This window comes from Buteo buteo, chromosome 28, assembly GCF_964188355.1.
Source record: "Buteo buteo chromosome 28, bButBut1.hap1.1, whole genome shotgun sequence".
Taxonomy (NCBI): Eukaryota; Metazoa; Chordata; class Aves; order Accipitriformes; family Accipitridae; genus Buteo; species Buteo buteo.
In genome coordinates, this window is record NC_134198.1 from 665359 (window position 1) to 690760 (window position 25402).

Below are 25402 nucleotides of genomic sequence, written 5' to 3' on the forward strand. Positions count from 1 at the left end.
TGCATACCCATCTCGCATGTCATACATGGTCATCTGCAACTACTGTGTGTCCCTTATGCAAACCCGTTCTCACAGATAATTAAATCTCTAGCAGGCTCACCTCCCAGTAGCTAATACATGTCCCTTTGTCTGCCCCCTATTGCCTTTGAGAACACGCCCTTTCCCCCCACTTTCCTTCTTACAGTACTCTGATTTCAGGTGTTAAAGCCTTTTTGCAAGTCTGCCTAACTGCCCGTGTATTATTTATTTCACCTATCCTCACTTACCCTCTAAGGTATAGCTAGAACCATTTAATCATGATTTTGTTACCATAACCCATGTACATTGTTTCATGCCATTTTAAGGCATATAAAACCATCCTTCCTAAAAAAGGCAAAAGAGATACTCCTTACAAAGAAATCTCATCTGAAATTTTTTCTTTTGACTATTAAGTGATAGCATAGAAGAATTCAGGACTACCTAATATATTTAGTCATGGGGGTTTTTGCACCACTTATTACCAATATTTGCCTTTTGAGACTAAGAAACTGAGGATTTAAGTCTGGATTGAGTGTATAAATTTTATAATCATACAAATTCATTATAGAGACACTAAAATAAAAAATTAGGACAGCATACATTTTAAAGATTAAGAAGCCTTATTAACACAACCATAAAGAAATTAACAATATCTTCCTTGAAACTGATAGAAATATAAGAAGGTATGTATAGGTCTTCCTCAGGCTTTCTAAGTGGAACTTCAGAACACATACCAGAAAACTAAAGCTTGTTGGATGTGCTTATTGTACTTATGAATTTAAAAAACGTAAAGGAACTCAGGTTCATTGTTAATGCCATGTGAATCAGTTTTGTACATAAACTAAGAGGCTTACCTGCATAGGCTTTGCAAGTGGATCCATTCTAACTAAATAAACTTCCAAAGTGCGTTCTTTTTTCATGGGTAACGGAAGTGTCAAGTAACAAAAGGGATCAAAGGTTACGGATATCTTAGCGCATTCAGGACAAACTAGGGTGGATTTAAAAAGGCCATGAAATATATCTACAATGATGGAATCATTTCTTTTTAAATGGTTTTCCCAGGCTTCTTCAGCAACCACCTGTAATTAAAGCACACCCTGGGTTATGACAAAATAGTAGGAAATGAACAGTGAGAATTATTAGTACTTGATAGAACATTCTCGGTTACCACCTAAACATAAAAATCTCACTCCAAAGGACCCTGTAAGATATGTTAGTACTATCAGGATCACAAGTTAAAAGATGCACGCTTTTCCTAGGACAGAGATTCTGTCAGTGGTATTACATATTCTGAGAGAGACTTCAAGTGGCTTGGGGCAAGACAAAAGCAAACAAAACTCAAAATTCAATCTGAAGTAACTCAGAGTTGTAACAAAAGAAATTATTTATATGCTTGTAGCTCAATGCTAGAAAAGTTTCCCTGAAGCAGGAGTACTGGAGAGAGACAGAGTGCTGCATACTGTAGATATAAGAATAATAGAACAACAGAATGGAAATTGTTTCCCAAATGAATTCAGCATTGAATTGAACAAAAAGGTCTTAACAAAGCCTTAACACCTTCCCACGCTCACAATTATCTTCCAAATAAACAGAAATGTACACAGGTACTCGAACAAGATCTCCATTTTAAGGTCTTGGCTTATTTTCTGAAATCTCTTCCAGAAAAAGCAACACGTGATCAGTGTCCCAACCTTTCAGTCCACAATCATGTGGAAGTACCTTGCAACGTATACCCTTGACTAAAATGAAGATGGTCAATGCCAAAAACACTACCTTGTCTGGTCTCCCATCTGCATCCTTTAACTGAATGTAAGGCTTTTTCCTAATTCGATTCAAATCCTCATGTAATCCATCCAAGAGAAAAGCCAGTAGCTCTTGACAATCTTGTTGCTGATAACCAGAAAATTGTGGTGCAAATCGTCCCACTTGTGTCTAAAAAAAATAAATACAAATACTTCTGGTACCTTAATCATTATAAAGAACAGATAATTCCGAGATGCTATGGCAGAAAGTTGAAAAGGTAAAACTTATAAAGTTATAAAACGTAACCTTTTCAATGGAGACAGGAAGCCAAAACTAATTCTCAAAGACCAAAGCACAAGGACAGTTGCTACTTAAATATACAACCAAGTGTTTTAACAGTTAAATGAATGGGCTGCATACTGATGAATATCACTTCAAATTCTTATTCTTGCATATTTCTGTAAGTTTTGTATACTTAAAACTACAAAACCAAACCTGACAATGTACATTTAAGTTAAATTCCCTACTGACCTTAAATGCTCTTGGAGTAACATAGCTGTATTTTCCCGACCACATTTGCTTGATAAGCTCTGCATAAGATTTTGCTATTTCACCTCGCATTCCTAAAGGATTGTCAAAATTCAGCTCTTCTTGGTATTTATCATTGAGGAAATATTCTGTAAGAGGAGGTGTGTTGCTCAGACACTGTAAATAGAAATACAGAATTTTTGTAACAGTGATTTGAATTAGTTCCAAACAAATTAGTTCTAAACATTCTAACAATGTTTGAACTTTGTTAAAGCAGCCATGAAAAATACTTTAAAATCTCTAATGCCTAGTGCCTGCAAGGAGGAAAAAAAATAAAAAAAAAAGTCTTTTTGCAGAAATAAATAATGGTTTTAAACCAAGACTGGCTGCAGCTTTCGTTACAAGTTACGCACAGATAATATTTTTCAAAAACTTTACATCAGAATTTATTAGACATAGTAGCCCAGCCAACCACAGTGTGACAGTAATTTGTATCAAGGTTTAAAACAAACAAAAGAAGGTGGTTCTTGATACCTGAATAGTAGCTTTATAAAAATCCTTGCTGAAAGTTGTTATAGATACATGAAGTTTACAGAGCCTCAAGGAGAGACTGCATAGGTACTTGGAAGGAGAGCCAACAGGGCTTATTAAATCAAATTACACCACATTCAGAAGAACATGTGAGCAGAAAATAGTTGAAAACAGAGATTTTTTTTTTTGGCAGGAGTGGGAGGGAAGGGAAGGTGAGGATGCTTGCCATATTCCTTCTCTTCCTAGGTATCTCCTTATGGATGCTGTTGAAGACAGCAGTCTATGCTAGATGGACTAGACCTTGAATCAGAATTGGTGCAGCCCTTCCTATGTTCTTTTAAATTTTGTGAAGCTGTTTAGAGCTGAAATTATTTCAAGGAAAGCAAGGGCCTTGGTTTAGACTGAGATAATGTCTTATCCTCTGTACCAGTTTGTCTCTTCTGTCAGCACTTAGAGATAGCAGGATGTTATCACTGAAGTGTGATTTACAATTTTAGGAAACCACGTTGAATTTGTGTGTGCTACTCCTCACACTCCTTTAAACAAAAACTTTTCCATCACTCGGAAATGATCCCCATGGCATGCCTTAGCATATAGACTTAACGAAGTTTCTTCATTAAATATTATCAGCTTTTCTGCATTCTTTCCTCTATTAAAGATTCCAAGAAAGGTCAAATATTTCATCAGTCTCATCTGCCTCTCTGTAAACAAGGGGAAGAACAAAAATTTTAGCTCCACATTCACTACTGCATAAGATGCAACAGTCGAGACTGGAAGAATAACAACTTTATTGAGCAGGGCAAGAAAAGTTATTCCTATTTGTGCCTATCATACCTGTGTGATAGTACAAAGCAAAACCAGTCATATGCTGTAGAGAGCTGAGTTGCGTGCCCATATGGCACTTGTTTCTTTCTCTCCCTCCTCACCTAAAGTCTTCATGAGCTGTCAATGCTGAAAAAAAATCCTGACCATTACAGACCCTTTAGGACACTGAAGGCTGAAGAAAGCTCATTTTTCTCTTGCTACATGGCAAACAGCTTTTACTCCTAGTAGTGGTCATCCCAAGTCCCCCCTGCCTCACACTTCTGTGTTGTCAGTTCTGAACTGATCCATGCAGCTAAGGGGTGAAACACTTGGTGTCTCAAATCCATACAGAAGTGGTCAATCAGAGTTTTCAAAAGATTATTTTTAACATCAGCCTACACGAATGGATGGACTACCAAGTTCCACCAGATGCCCAGAAACTATACAGTGCAAACCATGCTAAACTAACTATAAGTAAAACTATGCTTTAGGTAAAATTGCATGTTCAATCTGAGTGATGTGACAAATCCTACCACCCAAAGAAGTCCTGCCCCTTCTCTGCTGATTCTCATCTGATTGCACAATAAACATATTCATCTCACTAACCTATCAAAAAACTATTTTTCCTTCTCATTTTTCTTCTGGATTATTTTTGGCCTGGTTTAGGAGATCAAATCAGTTCAGCTGATCAGCTTAGTGTGAGGAATGTCCAGAACAAGGAACTAAATAATGCAAAATCAGTAAAATTTTTTACAGGTTTTTAGTCAAGCACTACACAATGTGCTGACAGTGTGTTGTTTCACCAAAAACCTAATTTATCTTTTTCTAGTTTTCACCTGATAGATTAGTTTTGTCACTTTCTCAGAATATTAATTTAGATTTGTATGTACGAGCCGGATTACTGCAGATAATTTCCGTTTTTTTTCCTTATAACAATTTCCACATTCCAACGTAAGATGACACTGGTAGTAGTACTAGAATGCACAGGTATCTATCTGAACACAGCAATTTCTGAGATACAGAGCTGACATCTCTTCTAAAATATCAGATGCCACAACTTTTAAAAGAGTAGATGCTAAAGGAACTAATACAGTTGGCCACATAACTACTGATCTTTTCACGTAACTGACAAAGCTAAATAATTACAGACACGTTTACTTCTTGGAAAGGCTGACAATGGATAACTATTCAGGATCACGATTACAGTCACAGGTGTAAAAGGCATCCAGAAGCCAATTTGAAAGGAAGCCTACATTCTTATTTTCTCATGACGTGGTATGTTGTAGGTTATCAAGGAAGCCTTACAGAAAGCATCAATAAATAAATAAAAAAGAACTATTAGAACCAAGACAATCTACTAGACAGCAAAGTCATCAGATTTATGTGCCCTGTTCAACCTAGTGGTTTTGGGGTTTTTGTTTGTTTGTTTTAAAACACAGACATAGGCAAACTAACAAGTATACCAACAGATGAAGAATACTAGTAAACAAATACAGTAGAACTACAGAAAACTGTTTGTGAACTAAAGAGGTAACAGAATGGCACTTCATTTCAGGTACTACAGTCTCCATAAGTTTTCTTTAACCAACAAAACTTCTGTAAAGTCCTCAGTCCCTGCACCCAAACTGGTAGTTTAGCTAAATGATCGTGGGAGAAGATGGAACAAAATGTAGAAACTCCAAGACAACCATGACACAAACCACAGAAGAGAAGGATTAGTCTTCAGCGTGACAAAGGTTAACACTGAAATTATAGTTTCATGTTACATATTAATTACTTGGAAAAAAAAAAGGAAAAAAAGAAAAGATTTTTCTGTATCAGAGCAATCTGTGCATAACAACTTTCTGTGTAATCAGTATCAAAGGATCAAAATCAACCTCCAAGAAAATCAGACAAACAACGCGACCTGACAAAACAATGCTTCAAACAATTTGCACATCAACTGTATTATGCAGCACTGCACACACTGTTGATGTCCATAAACATGTATACAAACACCTTGGAAGAACTCTAAACTATTGAGTCAAAAGGAGACCTAATCATCTAGAAAGACACATATAGTCTACTGTTTAGAGAGCATCTAGTAGGGTGTGGGAGGCATTAAGATGCACAGGAAAATGAACTATGAAATATTTTTAGTGCCTTGTACATATATATATATGTACACACAATGCTGTAGGCTCACTGGAATACTGTAATTCCAATACTAGACTATGATCTTGTTAGCAAGTCTACCTGTCCTAAGAAACCCTCATATAGGAGGAAAAATAATAATAAGTCACGTTGTACTTCTCTAAATCCACGTAATTTAAATATATGAGAAAACTCTGATAAAAAGAGTTTGTAAGGACTCTCACTGTTTAATTGAAAAAAAGAAAATGAAATGAATGAAGAAAGAGGGCCACCAAGACAGTCAGTGGCCTGGGAGCACCTGCCCTGTGAGAAAAGGCTGAAGCATCGGCACATGTTCAGCCTGCAGAAGAGACTGTTTGTCATGATTTGACCCCAGCCAGCAACTAAGCACCACGCAGCCGCTCACTCACTTCCCCCCACCCAGTGGGATGGGGGAGAGAATCGGAAGGAAAAAGGTCAAACTCATAGGTTAAGAACAGTTTAATAGGACAGAACGGAAGAAAATAATAACAACAAAATGACAATACTAATAAAAGAACTGGAATATACAAAACAAGTGGTGCACAATGCAATTGCTCACCACTTGCCAACCGATGCCCAGTTAGTTCCCGAGCAGCGATCCCCCCAGGCCAACTCCCCCCAGTTTATATACTGGGCATGACATCACACGGTATGGAATACCCCTTTGGCCAGTTTGGGTCAGCTGCCCTGGCTGTGTCTCCTCCCAAATCCTTGTGCCCCTCCAGCCTTCTTGCTGGCTGGGCATGAGAAGCTGAAAAATACTTGACTTGGTATAAACACTGCTCAGCAACAACTGAAAACATCAGTGTGTTATCAACATTCTTCTCCTACTGAATCCAAGACATAACACTGTGCCAGCTACTAGTAAGACAATTAACTCTATCCCAGCCGAAACCAGGACATTGTTTCAGGGAGACCCAACAGCAGCCTTCTAGTACCTACAGGGAAGTGAAGAAGATGGAACCAGGCTCTTCACAGTGGTGCATAGTGGGAGGACAAGAACCACTGTGCTTAAGTGGAAACAAGAGAAGTTCAGGATATAAGGAAAAATGTTTTCACTGCAAGAACAGTCAAGCAGTGGAGCTGAGAGGCTGTGCAGCCTTCTTGCAAGTTTTCAAGACCCAACTGGATAAAGCCCTGGGCAACCTGGTCTGACCTCAGAGCCAAACTTCCTTTGAGCAGGAAACCTCCTGAAGTTTCTTCTAACCCGAATTATCCTATGATCCTAAGGTAATGAGGAAACATTTATTCACATCCCATAAGGGATATTACAGAGAAATAATGATAAAAATAAAAATTCGAAGCAAAGAAAACATCAATTACCTATTATGCCAGTGAACTGGGGAAGTGAGAAGCAGACAATAAGATCTGAGCTAAAAACTGAGTGTTCCTGCAAGTATCATGGTTCTTCAGCTGTCCTACTTAATAACAATTTTATGCAAGGGACATTGAAATTTCATATTTCAGCCTTCTAACAAAAGACCAAGAGCTGACTGACTGAAAGAAAGATCCAAGTAATAGCAGAAAAAGTGAGTTACTTTACACCTGTCTATCCTACTTTTGTCTGAAGTACTTAGTGTCAGATACGGTGAAAAGCGCTCAGCTAACACGACCCTCAACCTGAACTCCTTATGCCCATGGCAACTGAAACAGAGCACTAAAAACTTAATCATTTCAGGTTTTGGGGAAAGATGTTATGTTTTGTCTGGATAATCTCACAGCCATAAGTAACTGTAGAGGGAATGTTAATCAGCTTTCCAAAGAAAGAAAACTGCTGAAATACCCCATTGCAAAGCTCTCAACAGCTGCTGTTCAGAAGTCAAGTACATATAATCAAGCTGATGGAAAAAACATAAAAATGAAAATGTGGGGAAAAAAAAGAAGTATTTTTAATTAAAACACCTACTTTCATTCTTCTCCTATTTTTGAATCACAAAATGAAGATTTTGTGAACTCTCAGGTTTTCACTGCAAAAGTAAAAAACCAAACCATTTCCCACAGAGCTCTAATCACTAGTAACCCATCAAAAGGGCAAAGCAATACTTGCAAAACATCCACAGGTGGCAGCAGAGCAATGCTTCATGAGATTTCTATTTTTCTAGTTTTTTTCAGCTAAGATCATAGCCATATACATAACTGGATGGGAATAAAACATCTACTTGCCAAATATATATATTTTTTTTGCTCAATATGGGTTCAAGAATTCACAATAATGTGTTTGCACAAGCTCCCTTTTGTCTTTCCTGTTTTATTTAATGCTCAGATCTGCAAAACCAGACATTTAAGCCTTAATAGCAAAAATCGAGCCTTAGGTGTTAGCACTGAAGTAAATTAGATACATGGAATACCCCTTCAAAAGAATGTGAAAAATCTATACAAAAGAAAAGTTCCAATATAAACAAAATATGAAATAATATTGAATTATTCCTTTTTTTAATAAGAAACAGTGATAAGACAACAGCACTTGGGAGAAATACAATGGTATCTTAACCTTCTTGGCCTTACTCCTACTCAGCTTGCAGCTATTTGTGGTACCACAGAGGATCTTACCCACCTCTTCACCATCTCTCCTCTACTTTTCTTGAGCTTTGTAACACTAAAAGCCCGTACTAGGAAAAATCAAAGGTCTCTTTATAGTAATCACAAGGATGAAGGGGGAAGCCTAACCTTAATGAACATGCAACAAAATTTAAGGAACTGCCAGGATTATCACATTTCTACCTCGTATGGCTACAGGGCAAAAACCTTCAGACAAGTTTGTCAGACTATGGAGAGCAAGATGTGCAAGGAACTGGCCACCTTCTTCAAGGAACACTGATAAGAGTTCTGATGCAAACCATCTTCATTGTACATGAGATGAGAGCAAAGAGAAGAGAAATTAAACAGTTTCTGAAGCAGAAATAGCTCTTATGTGAACACTAAGGGGCCTCAATGCTGTCTGGGAAGGATGAAGATCTGAGAAAAGTGGTAATTGGGAGGAGAGCAAATAAACTAAACTCTGCTTCTGTTGAAGAAAGCTATATTGATTACACTCAGCACTGACTGAGTGGAAGGGATCAAAGCAGGGCTGTTTGAATAGAACATGAACAGAATTGGAAACTATTTCAGAGTCTAAAACTCTACAGTAAACTATTTTGTTTAAAGAAAACAGATTTATGCTGATAACCCTGTGGTGACATAACTGTGAAGGAAGACATCTAGAGTAGGTAACCAAAGCAGATCAGAGAACTGCAGAATAGTTGAGGTTGGAAGGCACCTCTGGAGATTGTCTGGTCCAATCCCCTGTTCAAAGAAAAGTCACCTAGAGCAGGTTGCTTGGGATTGTGTCCAGTCAGGTTTTGAGCATCCCCAAGGATGGAGGCTCCGCAGCCTCCCTGGAAAACCTATTCCAGTGTTTGATAACCCACACTGTCAAATAAATTTCTTACATTTAAATGGAATTGCCTGTGCTTTGGTTTGTGCCCATTGCCTCTTCTCCTTTCAGGGGGCACCGCTGAGAAGAGTTTGGCTCAGTTTTCTTTACTCTTCCTCCACCAGGTATTTCTACCCTTTGATAAAAACACTTTGGAGACTTCTCTTCCCCAGGCTGAGCAGTCCCAGCTCTCTCAGCCTCTCCACATAGGTCACATGCCGCAATCCCTTGATCACCTCTGTGGCCTCCTGCTGAACTTGCTCCAGTACATCCCTATATCTCTGGTACTGGCGAGCCCAGAAGCGAACCCAGCACTCCAGGGGTGTCTCGCCAGTGCCGAGTGGAGGGGAAGGATCACCTCCCTTGACCTGCTGGCAATGCTTTTCCCAGTGCAACCCACGAGGATGTTGGCCCAAGGACACGTTGCTGGCTCGTGTCCAGCTCTTTGCCCAGCAGGACCCCAGGTGCTTCTCTGCCAGTCTGCTTTCCATGCGGTCGCCCCCCCCACCACCTTCACCCCAGTGTGTACTGGTGCCTGGGGTTATTCCTCCCCAGGTGCAGGCCTTTGCATTTCCTTTCACTGAACTTCAGGAGGTTCCTGTCTGCCCATTTCTCCAGCCTGGCGAGGTCTGTCTGAATGGCAGCACACCCATCTGGTGTATCAGTCCCTCCTCCCGTTTTCCTGAAACCTCTCATCTTGCTGAGGGTGCACTCTGCTCCATCATCCAGGTCAAAGCCTAGAGCACCCAATATTCCCCAGCAGAATTCCCTAGTGTGCCATCCACATACTATCTGGGCCCATCCATTCATAGCTTCCAAGATTAGACCAAGTCAAATGTGTTCAGAGTGCTTCAGCCATAGGCATTACACCTCTAGCCAGAATAATCCAATATTACTCCGGTAACAGTAGGAGGTGAAATTAATGGCAAATTAGTGCAGTGAAAGGTATGCTTTCAAGTAATTGGAAAAAAGGTAGAAGTTAAGTGGTGGCAAGAGGAAGAAGACAGTAGAACTTGCAGTCTGTGAGGCCTCGGTGTGTTAAGAACATGTCATACTTCCACTAAAATGCACTTTCACGGATTTCTTAAGATAATATTAAACTCTGAACAATACTTTTTTGGAGAGAGATAGTAGGAGGAACTGAAAGATACTTTACACTTCCTTGCTAAGAAAGCTGCCAAAGAATGCATTTGAAAAAACACACATCAAGGACATACTAAAGGTACTATGCCAAACTAAAAGCTGCACTGCTCAAGAAACACCTGATTTTTCTTACCCAGAGCACTGCCTTGTGAATCAGCAAACCTGAATTTATTAATTTACACTACAGTTTCTCAGAACTTACCTGAACACTTGATTCCCTAGATATAAGTGAAAAGCAATGAAGTAAAAGCTGACATAATTTAGAAAGCAGACCTCAGAATTAAATTCAGTTAACACAATGGGATACTGATGTGAACTGTTATAAGTTTGTTAAGCTGTATAAGATTCCTAAAGGCAATAACCCATGCTTGTAATTTTCACCTAAAAGTTTTTTTTTTTACTTTTAAATCTACATATATGCAAATTTGTGTATACCAGTTTAACAAAGGTTTGAATAAGTAATCAAAATTACCCTTGTTTTTAATCAGTCTAGCCTGACAAACAGTGTAGCATCATAAAAAGTATTTCACTATGTACTAAGAATATTACTTGAAATCAACTTTTAAAGACAATTCTAGTTCACACACTAGACAAAAACATATTCTTTTTTCTTTACAATAGCATGATGATGCAATTCAGTAATCAAGAGAGGTTACATATAGCATTTTTATTTAGAACGGATGCTGCAAAATGTGTGCGCCTCCCCCTTTCAGTTTAGCCATCTTTCAGTGCAGCATGCTAAAAAAAATTTGAATTACTTCCTGCACTGTTCAACTTCTCTTCAAGTATCCTCATGAAAACATTTTCAGAAACAAGAATAAATTGAATTTTATGGATGCCTTATTTATATAAGTATGGAATAACCCCATATACCACTACAGGCTAGGGGCTGACAGTCTAGAAAGCAGCTTTGCATAATATGACCCAGTGGTCCTCTGTGGAAGAGCCAGCAGTGCATCCCTGTGGGAAAGGTGGCCAACTGCAAACTGGGCTGTATTAGCAATAGTAGCCAGAGGCAAAGGGAAGCAAGTCTTCCCCTCTGTTTGGCACTTGTGAGACTGCTGTTGGAGCACTGTCCTGCTTAGGGCTCCCCAGTGTAAGAAAAGAGTGGAGGAGGGCCACCAACACGGTCAGGGAGCTGGAGAACAACATACAAGGAAATGTTGAGAGCTGTACGCATTTGTTCAACCCGAAGAAGACAAGACTGAGGAGAGAGTGCTCGTGGCTGTCTGCAGCTACCTCATGGGAGACTACAGAGAAGCGGAGCCAGACTCTTCTCAGAAGTGCAGAGTGACAGGGCTAGTGTAATGGACACAAACAGGAGGTGGGACCTGTGATCATTCTGTGGTCCCTTCTAACCCAAATTATTTTCTGATTCTATATACAAAGAAGGGATAGAAAATCTGCAGAGACTATGAAACTCTGGAGTATTTCTTCTTTTGAACAAATTTCAACAACTGCATAAACTTAGCTTACAAATATATCTGAAACTCCTTTTTTCCTGAACAGGCTAAAGAAGGAATTCAACTTTTCTTTTCTTTTTATCTCACCCAAAGAAATCACAAACGTAAGTCAGGAACCCTTGTGGTGACAAAGGAGGAGATAAACTCTGAAGCATGTTTTGTTTATACTCAGCAGGAAAAAAATGCAAACGAGAACTTAAATACATTTTACAGTTTTTTGACATAAGACTGCTTTTATGACAAAACACGAGTTCCAGAACTAACCCAAACCAAATTAAACCGCTAGTTCTTTCTGATTGTTAATCTACCACTGCAGTGTTCACTTAAAAGTAAAAGGACTAAGTTTTTTTGTCTTGATAAGAGTAATACTAGCTATACTAGTATTTCTCTTGTAATCATAGCAAAGAAACAAGCTATTACATTCCTGTAAAACATCTCATCCATGAAATAGCAGCTATTCAAAGGGCAAAGGTCAAAGGGAAATATGTTCAAAGGTTCCCTGCATGTTAACCTGCACACTAAAAGTGCATGATAATTAGTTAGACATAAAGGCCCAGTAATCCACCAGTCATTTACTTTTTGACAATTCAGCACTGCCATCTGTACTCAAGCGCATCTCAAATTAAAAAGTATTTTTCGTGACATGCAGGCATGGCAATCATTGCAAAAAGCAAAAAGTCCGACTTAAGGGCTTGCTCATGTAAAATGCTGGTCAAATCTCTTTCTGACATGGATCACCATGCAAAAACAAGGGAAACAATGAATACAGCTATGCAAATCAACTTTTCTAGTATACCAATATAGATGTATTATTTCCTCACTTTTAATCCTATTCTGCTACTTAATGGAGTCCCTTAATATCAGTTTCCAAACATTGCAAAATATAACAAGATATTAGTTTCCAAGTAATAAGACAAGCTCATTTTATTCTAAAGTACGTACCTGAATTGCTGAATTCATGAAACATGTATTCCCCAAGTTACTCAGGCCACACAGGCCTGGCTGCTCATTGTGTCTTCCTGGCTCTGAATAATCATAATTCTTATAAGCAGTATATGATGGGAGACAATAGTTTGAATTTTTCACACTGTAAAAAAACAAAACATCTTTCACAATGTAAACATGTACTCTATAGTACTTTAATACATAGATGTACTTTTATAAACTTAAATGATTAAAAATGTTAAAGTAACTTCTGTGAACAAGAAAGGATTTTAAAAAAGTATTTAACTTTGGTAATAATATTAATTTCAATTTAAAAGTCACCTGTGCAAACAACCAAAATCTAATGTACTGCAATAACTGCAATTATTATATCCCTACCCCTTTTTGATAGGAGCAGCTTCACAGCTTACTCTATTCTTCATTGCTCCATCAAATTTAATACACTCAGACTTTAGACACCACCAGCAGCAGTCAATCATTTACGTCCCTTTTGCATTCTTGCTACTGCAAGAGTGAGGTCGGTGGGAATGGGAATGCAGAGTTACAGGTGAAAGCTGAGATTTCCAAGGCCACTATGGCATAGCTGCCTCACTGCATCAGAGAGTCTATTTATAGCTTCCCTGCTAGGACAGCACAATCCAGCATGCAAATGCAGGAAAGCCTTGAGAGGTAAAACAATGCACAAAATGCCTTGTAACAACTTCATTATAAATCTCTATGATGCATCTGTTTGGAGAAACTGGAGAAGACTGAAACAAGCAAAATGGTAAGATTTAAAGCAATTTGTTTCCAGATGAAATCGTGCAAATACTAAATATAGAATAACCCTCAGAACAGTAAAGTAAGCATATCCGAGAACACTAGAAAGGCAAAAGAATCTTGTAAGAGGATGCTCTGTAATATTACAGTTGTTAGAAAAAACAATCAACCAGAAAGGTTAAACGCTTTCTTAAACTATTTCAGGGACTGATCATAATGAAATCTGCATGACAGTAGCTTTGGCTAAAGTTCAAAAGTATTTCTGCAGTCACTAAGTGTTATTCACATTAGAAGCAACTTGAACAGAAATTTGAAAGTCAATTGCTAAGAATGACAAGGAAAAATATGCAGGGCAAAGAATCAATCCTCATAAATAATTGAGATTTATAATTGTAAAAGTCTGAGTATGCAAGTGCCCAATGGTACACTCCAGCCATTACTCCTGAAACAGTATCACACTCTTTACATCTAACTGAATTCCAACTGTCCCCTCAGTGCACAATTACTCACTTTTCATGAATAACAGTTGTTTTGTTTTAATCACAAGATTATTGAAAAATTCAAACAGAAGGGGAAGAAAAATTCTCCCTCTTTTGATGGCCTCAGAAATCTGTGTAGTTTATAGCTCCACTGTTCATAAAGCTGGTGTTCTCAAACTTCTACATCTGATCATTTCTTTTTAATAGTTGACTCTTCTATCAGTCCTTCCCTCTTCCATACATGTGCATTTTCTCTGCTCTCTGGCTTGCCCCCAAACTAGCTAAGTGGCATTGTGTTTACTTGTCATTCTCCATGAAAAATCCCTGTAAAGTTAGTTTTGCCCATTCAGCTTAATCCTAACTTAAATGCTTCACCCTTGTTTATACAAGATACTTTTTGAACTCCAGGGCCCACATACCCTTCAAGATTGCTTCTGTGGTCAACCCCTCCCTATCATTAGTCCCTGGTTCACCCATGCATGAGAGATCCCCAGGGAAAATTACCTTCCACCTCCCTTTGCAGCTGCAGTCCAGCTACTGCAATCAACCCCCCTTCCCTTAAGTTGGCAAGCCTTAGATCCCCCAGGAAGAAAAAGCACAAGCTTGCCACTGGTGCTAATGCAACCTCCACAATACAACCAAGCCCCCGACCCAGCTAAACAGCATGCAGCAGCAACAAAAATGCACATGTACAGGGTGCACAATAAGCTTCTACTTTCAACCTGCTTGCTTCCTACTGCTTTCCTCACCTGACTCAGAGATTACACTTTTCACACAGTTAACAGAAGAGAAATTTCTTTTGGAAATGTAGGAGATGTAGGGATAATAAACAGATTAAATGTGATTTTCCTGGGGATTTTCACTCCCCTTTTTCCTTCTTTACAGCTTTCCCCCCTTCATGAACTGCCACCTTAGGAGGGACACTAGAAAGCTGGGAAATACAATTGGTGTCTTTTGGCTATAGCGCATTCATGTGAAAGCTTTCGTCAAATTAGCTGATTAACATCATGATAATTCAGTTCAAGATAATTGTAATGCAGATAGATTCCCAGTGTTGGTGTGCTCTAAGGGACAAACTCTCAGAGTTTACTTCTCAAAAGGGAAAGCCATTTCGGAGCTCTTTCATCTTCTGTACTGACCCACAGAAATATATTTGAGGGGTTTAGAGAATATTGTTACCACAGTCATCCTGTGAGTCAGGTCTATTCATATATTTTTCTTTCAGGGTTCTGTGATATTTTATCAAAACATATCCAGCAAAATACAGCACCTACTATGTGCAGAAGACTAGGAGATGTCTCTTTACAGCTTTATCTGTCTGCAAACTTCATTTTTTGCTGGAAGAATTATTTTTATTTAAATTACATTGTGCCTCTGCTTTTCATGGTTTTGAGACTGGACAAAAAATAAAGTATTATTAATAGTCAGTAGTAAATGGCTAACAATGGAAAGCAAGTAAAGATACAAGGCAAGTCTACATAAACATCATTCAAACAGAAATGCCCTAAAAAAAGTAACTTATGATAGCATATCCCCAACCTCCATCTGCTTTTTCTGCAAAACCTTTAGAAAGTTGCCTTTAATGAAGGAACAATGCATGGAAAAGCAGAGGGTAGTATGAGAATGGGGCTGTCACATAAGGGCAATAACAGAAAGAAAACATTGATGGCTCTTAGAAGAAATTGTTGCTCAAAAAATAAGGCAAGACTTGAAAAAACGAAACCATCTTCAGACCCCTGAACAGCCAGACTTGTTCTTGAAGTAGTGAAAATGGTAAAGGGAGGTTTCCAAACGAGATTTTATTATCTGTAAATCTGTAAATTTTGAGTTGCATGTGCCATATTTGAAATGACTTACATGTGCTGTCTGTATCCTGCCTTTAAATCTCAAAGCAGCTTTCAGATGATGAATCTAGAGCACTCACTGTATAGCTGAAGTTCTGTGAAGCATGAATTTGGAACAGAGAAGTTTGCAACAGCATCACTAGCTTTGGAAAGGACACAATATGACAATGCAGTGCCATATACAGGTGCTGCAAAAGGAATTTGAGTTGCAAGAACGAGCCCAGAAAACTAAACTTTGGAGCATGTACTGAGCTCTGTAGTATTTCAACCACTTGAATGCACGGCCAATGTGTTTTTGTGACCAGCCACTTTTAACAAACCCGTAATTGGGCTCCATCAATTTTTAGAGATGCCTGAAGCAGCAGGAGAGGCCCATGTCATTACACAAAGGCTACTGTCTTTGTTATTGTTCATGATCATCATCTGGAGAGCAGAAGATAACATTATAATCTACTTAAATAAAGTAAAAAAAAAAAATTCACCTTCCTCATAATATTTGACTATGTGTCAGGTGCAACATGAAGAAGCTGTTTATACAGGTGATGTAATGAACATTTATACTTTTTGATGTAAGCATATTGAAATACACCAAGCATGTGAACAAAGCTGCCAGCTGTCCATCTTCTGACAAGCTGATACTACTGAATGATGAAGCAAGTCATTTTAGAGCCTGAAACAATGGTTACAAATGAAGAAGACAAAACAACTTTTCACTTAATTACCCAAGCAAAATCCCTATTCAACTATTTTTAATCCCCTCCCCATATAATTTAAAAAATACCACGACAAGAAATGTATTGCTTTATAACAGCAATAAACAGAAATTCCTGTAAGACCTAAATGACGCGTGTCTCTCCCTGCTCTTCTGAATCCACTAACACATATTATGCTAATCCTCCTATGTTATTCTTTCAACAAGATCACCTGTAAAGGCAAAAGAACATCAATGATCAATTATTTGGAATCCTCCATTCCATCAAATGCAAACTCACATTTACAGAAATGAAGGCTTTAGACCTGATAAAATTTGCACAAGCTATTTCTATTATCTAATGTATGACTATCTCAACACACAAATATTTACCAATTTGAGGCTTGCTACTACTCAAAACACTTCCTGGATTAGACAAGTATTACAGAAATGTGTATCATATAAAGAAACATGATACTTTTCAGAGTTTTAATATAATTTGTACTCTATAGCTGAGCTATAATAATTGCAAAAACAGTCTTGCAAGGACTAGCATTTATGACTATTACTACACACAACCTGTTGTTTGCTTTTTCTGCCTTACAAATTGGCTTTGTCAGCTACAATTATCTTCCAAACAAATGCTGGTATTTCTTTTAGAGGTACAGCATCTCACGTCCATATGGAGGTGCCAACGGATCCTGGAAAGCTGCAAATGTGTAATTTTGCTATTGTACTAAAGGTAACGTGCAATGTAAGAGACAACAAGGCAGAAATATGAAAAGAAATTCCAGACAAAGCTGACATTAAGTAGTTAATTAAGAAAGCAATGAAAAGAAGATAGCATTAATTAATGGAAAAGAAGTGCTTTCTTAGACAAGGAGGTATTTGTGAGAAGAGCAGAACATAGGAAGAAACTGATCTTAACCCAGAATGAAATAATACAATTAAATACAGAGAAATATCTTTCCGTTTACCTTTTGAAGCCAAAAATTCTTAATGCAACAGTATGTAAAGTACATAGTATATTAATGGATATAACTTCTCTATCACTGAACTCATTAATCCTGAACATGTATTCTGACAGAAGTGCTGCTAAAGATTCTCCTGTATTATATATTGTAGTAAATTATAAATCTGTGGTTTTTAAAATATTTGTTTTAAACTCATCATCATTGGATTACTGCATTGTAATGAAAACCATACACTTCTGCACTGAATATCTGCCTTACATAACATCCAGATATACAGTGTTTCGGGTTACAAGAGAAAAATGGCTGGTATTTCATAACACTATAGAGAACATGTACCTACTACCTGATTTACAAATGTTTAACTTAGAGTTAGGGCACTTCAAGGGACCAATCCCTTAACAAATCTGAATTTTATATCACTTCCTTTTAAACACATATTTCTGTTGAAAATCCTCAAATTAGAAAAAAAACCAAAACACAAAAACCCCAAACAAAACAACCAACCCAGAATTTTACCTTAAGTTCTAAAAGCTCCCATTTGGGCTCCAAAATAAACCAAGAAATAAAAATAAAATCAGCTAAAGCAAGTGAAAAAACTATCTTTAAAAGCTGCAAGAGCTGGCAACAGGTTTCCTAAGTGCTTCCTAAAAATAACTAGAGCATCGCTAGGGAAAAACTAACACACACACAAAAAAACCAGAGGAAAAATAATAAAAAAGAAGAAAGACTTGCTGGATTTAAAATGGTGGATCCCTAGGAAAAAGTTTGGGTTTGGCGTTACAGCTGTCTTTCACATAAGCAATGGGGGAAGGAGAGATTAGTTCTCAGCTGGAGGCTCAGCTCTGGTCAAGTAATTTTTCACACAGTCATAGATACAATATATTTTTTATTTACTACACATTCACACACAGAGTACAATAGACTGCAGTTAAATACATGGATTTCAACTGTTTAACAGTGAGAGTTGGGGCTACTCACAATTGGTAGAAGCACAAGTGACACTTCACCCCTTAGGAAAAATCACTTCTGATAAATGCAGTATTTAACTGGAAGATATTGTATAAGATATTTAATATTTATGTCACCTTTTTAATATTTAACATCTTCATGTTTGACCACAAAATGCATGTTTGGAAAAATATTTTAAATTTGAATGAACTGTAAGAATAAGCCTCTTCAATTTCCCCCAGCTTGCATTAAAGATGAGTGCTCTCTGGTTTCAAGCATTTGAAAGATGCTCCATTATCTGTTAAAGTGAAATAATTCCATGTTTTTCTATATTCACCAACTTTTTTACAGTTGTGTACAACAAAAAAATATTACACACAAAGTTGGCCACTGGAATATGAAAGCTCTTCTTTTAGAGTTTTATCACATTCTTTATTAAACTTCTGATTTGGAATATAAAGGAGAAAACTCTTAAAAGTGAGAAGCCTCTTTTACTAAGCCTCTGCTCATTGTAATGTTCAAGCACACCTATCAGACTGATCTCTCTCAGATCTTCTAGCACTAAGACAGAGAAGTTGCTGGTTGTGATTATAGCCACTGATTAATTATGACAACAATTATAGCTAAAACAATTCAGCTGTAGTGGTCTCAAATCAATGTGTGATATCACATATGCTGCTATTATACCTTACCATCAATAAATAAGGGAAAACCTGACCACCATAAATATAAGTAGTTTACGCTTTTTTTTGTTGTCCATCTAAATTCAGGCAGGATAATAACAACAATGTATTTTTAGCATGACAAACTCTAAATGAAGTCTTTATATATTTTCTTACAATGCTCAACATTCTTTTTAGTGTCTATTCTACTGAGCACTAAGAGTTACCAAACAACTTCAATTGCGTGTCATTTCCTGATATCATGCGTTACAATGCCTACGCTATAGAATAGTGACCAGTAACAATTCACAACCCAAATATTGCAAAACAAATCAAAATCCTTAAGCTAGGAGTTATAAAACATCAAAATTTGTTTCTGTCACACTGGGGCGATTAAATTAAATAACGTTTTAAGGTATATAGCTTACTTTCTGTTGTTCATGTTGTTATAATTATTTGATAGAGATGGAGAGATCTTTGGTAAAGTTGAAAAATTGGATGCACCTGGGGACCTTTAAAAATATGAAAATGATAAATTAGATAAAAATGCTGAGATATTAAAAACCATGAAAGAATGCTAACAAATGAACAATGCATATAAACAAGCATGGAAAAGAAATATTTTTTAGAAAGTGGGCAAAGCACTAAAAATACCTAGGACATGCAGCATTCAGAATCCAACTTTTAAAACTTGAAATGCTTCACAGTACTTTATACTTTCATATCATGTTGAAGAAATAGAGCTATTAAAAACAAAAAGCAAGCAAACAAACAAAAAAATCACAGGCCACTGTACTAAAAAAAATTGTTTTCAGTTTATAGTATGACTATAGATATTTTGATGTGCTAAAACCTAGAATGTAAAGTTTCTAACATGGAAATTTTATGAAGTTTTCATTTAACCATAAATGGATGTCGATACAAGACACAAAAATGATTAAGGTACATACTTCAAGGCTAGTTTAATAGCAGCATGAAACCATTTAATTAAAATCTATTAATATTGTTAAAAAAATCCAGGATATTACGTACAACACTAAATAACCTTTAAAACCCTTTCTTTCCAAAAGTAATAGCATTATCACTCATACCCACTGTTTAAGACTGTTTTTAAATATAAGAATATTGATAATTTTAATCACAAAGACCGTCTGAATGTAGCAATTAAATACAATACACACCTATCTTGCAGTGTATTTTTCTTTTTCTGATCAAATCTTACAGATAATCATGGAAAAGGCTCTGAATACTCAAAGGAATTTATGCACCTTCATGTTTTTGTGGGCCCTATGCAACTCCAAGTGGTTTGCAAAAAGCTCCAGCTGTCATTGGAAAGCTTTGAAATACATATCACAATATTAAGAGAAGAAATTCTGCATGCTCAGTATTTTTTTAAGCACCTTTCAAGAACTAAACTCTGCAAGGAGAGAAACATTTTTACACAGGAAATTTTCCCGAGTATATTTTCACATTGATTTTCAACTTTTTATTAATAAACCTTTTCCAAAAGATATATTACCATGTCAAGAAAATGTTACTTAATTTTTAGAGTATTCTGACCCAACATTCATAAAGCTTTCCTGTAGATTTCCTTTATCAATCTAAATCCTCTTCTTTGAACATTATCTTCAAAGAAGTAAAATACAGTATCCACAAGAAAGATACAAAACTGAAGTCAGTTTATAACCCTACTTAAAATTCAAGACAGAAGTTAAATTATGCACTTTCATACATGTAATTATTTTAGAAGAAGCTACTTGAACTGAGTCATTTTGAACTGAAATTGAACGTTTTGAAATGAATTTGAAGCTTTTATATGATTTAAACCAAATTCAAATGCAACACATTTTAAATTTAAAACCTGAATGTATAAGTGTTCTCTAAAAAATTAAAAGAAACCAGAATGAGCTACATAAATAAAAGTCTGGTTTGCACCAAAAACTAAAAACAAGTTAATTTTTTTCTTAGAAAAGATGACCATGAGTAGTTTTATTCCTTGATAGCATTTGCTACCAAATACAAAGTGATAACAACAGGTAAAACAGTAAGAGACTTGTACTACTCTGAGGTGTGCAGCCTTTCTATTTGCTTATGGCTGCTTACATTGCTAAACCCTGTGTACAGAGAAGAACAGAATTCATTCACAGCTCTTACAGCTTTTAATACATTTCAATGCTTGTAGCAAAACTTTGTAACAAAGTTGGCAGAAATCCCCTCCTCCATTTAAAACAAAAAAATAAGATCAAAACAAGGATAATAAAAAACCCTGAGAAGACAGTAAATGCTAATGCTGAATGTATTGCCATACTTCAGTTCTACCTTTAAAATTGTACAAAAAGAACGTCCAAAAGTATCTACTCATAAAACAACTGCATTGACTTAGGAATCTCCTAAGACAAAATGAGTAATCAAATGTGCAACAAAATCTCAATTATGCTTTAATTGCAAGGTTCTAAGACAAAGTATATGTCCTTTTAGTAGTATACTAACTTCAGTATGTATTAATGTTACTGTGGTATTAAAACACCACAGAAAGATGTCCAAAGAATACAGTTACATGCTTGACAAAAATAATCAATTTTAAACACTGGTTGTAAAAAAACCAATAATCAGTAAATGGCCTAGTTTCTCACATGCAGGAGAAGAGTAAACAAAATTCTCAACATAGCTAGAAAAACATCAGGAACTATGTAACAGATAAATTTGAATGGTAACTTTTCACGATCTAACAAACAAAACCCACAAAATTATTTATTGTAGTTTAGCATTTTAACAGTCCAGCAAAAGACAGGTTAAAACCCAAACTTTACTGTAGTCCTATGCCAAAATAGATGGTAACTCACATTAGATACTGACTTCCCTACACACTTCATTAAGCCTATCATTAAACTGCACTACACTTTAACTCCCATAGTGATCCACAGCAGAGACATAAATACGGACGTCAGCAAAAACAATGGCAACCAGAACAACTGTTTTCCTCCAATAATCCGTGGGCATCTGCTATACATTGCCTGGACCACAATGATAAAAAAAAAGCAGACAAGGCTTCTTTGGACAACTGGAAGAAGCCTAACATTCACAGGCCCTAGTCCTTATGGGGGACTTGAACCCTTGTGATACCTGCTGGTAGGACAACACAGCAGGGCGCAAGTAATCCAGGAAAGTTCTGGAGTGCATTGATGACAGCTTCCCGACACAGGTGGTTGGGAAGCCAGCAAGGAGAGGTGGATCAGATACTTACAAACAAGGAGGAATTAGTTGGGGATGTGAAGGTTGGGGCCTTGGCTCCAATGAACATAAGATGGTGACATCCAGGATCCCGAGAGAGAGCAGGGCAGAAAGCAGTAACACAGCCCTGGCCTTTGGAGAGCAGACTTCAGCCTTTTCAGGGATCTGCTTGGAAGAGTCCCATGGGATACAGCCCTGGAGAAAAGAGGGGCCCAAGAAAGCTGGTTGATATTCAAGGACCATCTCCTCTAAGCTCAAGAATGGTCCATCCTGACAAGTGGAAAATCAAGCAAAAGCAGGAGGAAGCCTGCATGGATGAACAGGGTGCTCCTGACCCAGCTCAGACATCAAGAGAAAGTGGCTAAGTGAAAGCAGAGGCAGATAACCCAGAAGGAACATGGAGATACCGTGCAGTTATGCAGGGGTGAGGTCAGGAAAGCCAAAGCCTACCTGGTGTTACATCTGGCAAGTGACATGAAGGGCAACAAGATTCTACAAGTACACAAACAGCAAAAGGAAGACCAGGGAAAACATGGGCCACTGCTAAATGGGACAGGGGCCCTGGTGACAAAGGACATAAAAAAGGCTGAGCTACTCAAGGCCTTCTTTGTGTCAGTCTTTACCAGTAAGACCAGTTTTCAAGAATCCTACGCCCCTGAAACCAAAATCTGGAGCAAGGCTGACCTACCCTCAGTGGACAACAATCAGGTTAGGGGGCACCTAAACACACTGGAGATACACAAGACCATGGGGTCTGATGGGATGCTGGCTGATGTTACTGTGATGGCAGTCTTGTTTATTTTTGAAAGGTCCTGGCTATTGGGAGAGGGCTCTGCAGACTGGAAGAGGGCAAATGGCACTGATATCTTCAAGAGGGCAAGAGAGAAGATCTGGGGAACTACAAGCTAGTCTGCCTCATCTCAATCCCACAGAAAGTGATGGAGCAACTAATCCTGGAAACCACTTCCAGACATATGAAGGACAAGAAGGTGACAAGGACAAGTCAGCATGGATTTATAAAATGGAAATGTTGCTTAACCAGCCTGATAGCCTTCTATGATGAGACAACTAGTTTGGCAGATGAGGGGGGGAGCAATGGATGTTGTTTATCTCAGCTTCAGTAAGCCTTTTGACACTGTCTCCTGTAACATCTTCATAGACAAGCAGATGAAGCAGGGGTTACTTAAGTGTACAGTGAAATGGATTAAAACGAGCTGAATGGCTGGGCCCAGATGATTCTGGCCAGTGGCACAAAGTCCAGTTGGAGGCCAGTCACTAGTGGTATATTCCAGAGGTCAGTACTAGGTTCTATACTCTCTAACATCTTTATTAATGACCAGAACATGGGGACGGAGTGCACCCTCAGCAAGATGAGAGATTTCAGGAAAATGGGAGGAGGGACTGATACACCAGATGGGTGTGCTGCCATTCAGACAGACCTCACCAGGCTGGAGAAATGGGCAGACAGGAACCTCCTGAAGTTCAGTGAAAGGAAATGCAAAGGCCTGCACCTGGGGAGGAATAACCCCAGGCACCAGTACACACTGGGGTGAAGGTGGTGGGGGGGGCGACCGCATGGAAAGCAGACTGGCAGAGAAGCACCTGGGGTCCTGCTGGGCAAAGAGCTGGACACGAGCCAGCAACGTGTCCTTGGGCCAACATCCTCGTGGGCTGCACTGGGAAAAGCATTGCCAGCAGGTCTGGAGTGCTGGGTTCACTTCTGGGCTCGCCAGTACCAGAGATATAGGGATGTACTGGAGCAAGTTCGGCAGGAGGCCACAGAGGTGATCAAGGGATTGCGGCATGTGACCTATGTGGAGAGGCTGAGAGAGCTGGGACTGCTCAGCCTGGGGAAGAGAAGTCTCCAAAGTGATTTTATCAAAGGGTAGGAATACCTGGTGGAGGAAGAGTAAAGAAAACTGAGCCAAACTCTACTCAGCGGTGCCCACTGAAAGGACAAAAGGCCACAGGTATAAATTGAAATAAAAGAAATTCCATCTGAATATAAGATTATGTTCACACAAAAAGAAAAATACACAAAAAATTATAAACTGTCACTTTTTTTACAGTGAGGGTGGTCAAAAACTGGAACAGGTTGACCACAGTGGTTGTGCAGTTTCCACCTCTGGAGATACTCAAAATGTGCCTGGACATGGTCCTGGGCAACCTGCCCCAGCTGCCCCTGCTTTGAGTAGGGGGACTGGATGAGATTATCTCTAGAGGTCCTTCTATCCTCAAGGACTCTGATTCTGTGAAGGTGTGGTTATAATCAGGCTAATGTACAATTTAGTATTTTAAAGCACTCTTTGGTATGCTTAACCTACTTCAGTTTAGACTATTCTCTTCTTACAAAACCCAACTAATTCAGTTAATCATACTTCTTTGGGGGTTGTGCATGAAAGGTTGATATTTTAATGTTCACTAATCAAAACAAATATTAATGTTCAGGGCATGCATTTGTTAAGAGTTTCTCAACCCTGCATTAACTGATATTAATGAGCATGTTTGTTAAACTAACTTGAAAACGTCTGTTGTACATTACCAATGTTTGATGTTTACCCACAGAGGCTCAGACACATGGTTACCACAGTCTAACAAGTTATTATGCATCAGCAATCAGCAGTCCAGCTCTTGACTAGCAGACAAGCTCTGACAGCTCTTGCTTTTACAATTTAAGACATCACAATAAGTCCCCAGTTAGCTCTATTCTCCACAATTATCTTTCTTGCAGCAAAGTCAGTAGAAACACACACCTGTCTGCACATCAACTGCTTCGGGGGAATAAAATAACAGATTTTATATCTCTTGATTAAAGATGACACTTTTCATTTCAGTGGACAAATAGTTTTTCTTTTGAAGACTCATGGATATTTTTTCCTAAAATACTTGGATATGCAAGCATTAAATTATTTCAAAAAGGATAGCTAAGCATCTTTTATTATTTTTTTTTTCTTCAAAACATTATGGGATCCAGCTCAGAAAAAAAAAGAATGAAGAGCCTTTAGTGTTTTTCCAAGATAAAGAGGCATACAGTTTTGAACCAGAAAAAAATTTATGAAAAAACTTACCATGT

General features: G+C 37.9%; 1 protein-coding gene across 5 annotated transcripts in view; it reads right to left on the bottom strand.

Annotated features, from left to right (window-relative positions):
- The window catches only part of USP15 (ubiquitin specific peptidase 15), a 72341-nt gene that overhangs the window by 9074 nt on the left and 37865 nt on the right, over positions 1-25402 (bottom strand). For 3 of the 5 annotated variants that reach the window (XR_012654644.1, XM_075059176.1, XM_075059177.1), the window contains 5 exons: positions 19527-19610; positions 12739-12883; positions 2293-2466; positions 1792-1950; positions 873-1097 (listed from right to left, as the gene is read on the bottom strand). Coding sequence is in view for 4 of the 5 variants with exons in the window: in XM_075059176.1 (XP_074915277.1) it covers positions 873-1097; positions 1792-1950; positions 2293-2466; positions 12739-12883; positions 19527-19610 (787 nt within the window). In the remaining variant the exon portion in view is untranslated. Of the gene's footprint in view, positions 1-872; positions 1098-1791; positions 1951-2292; positions 2467-12738; positions 12884-18357; positions 18735-19526; positions 19611-25402 lie in introns of those variants that run through there. The other 2 variants (XM_075059179.1, XM_075059178.1) reach the window with 2 other exon arrangements.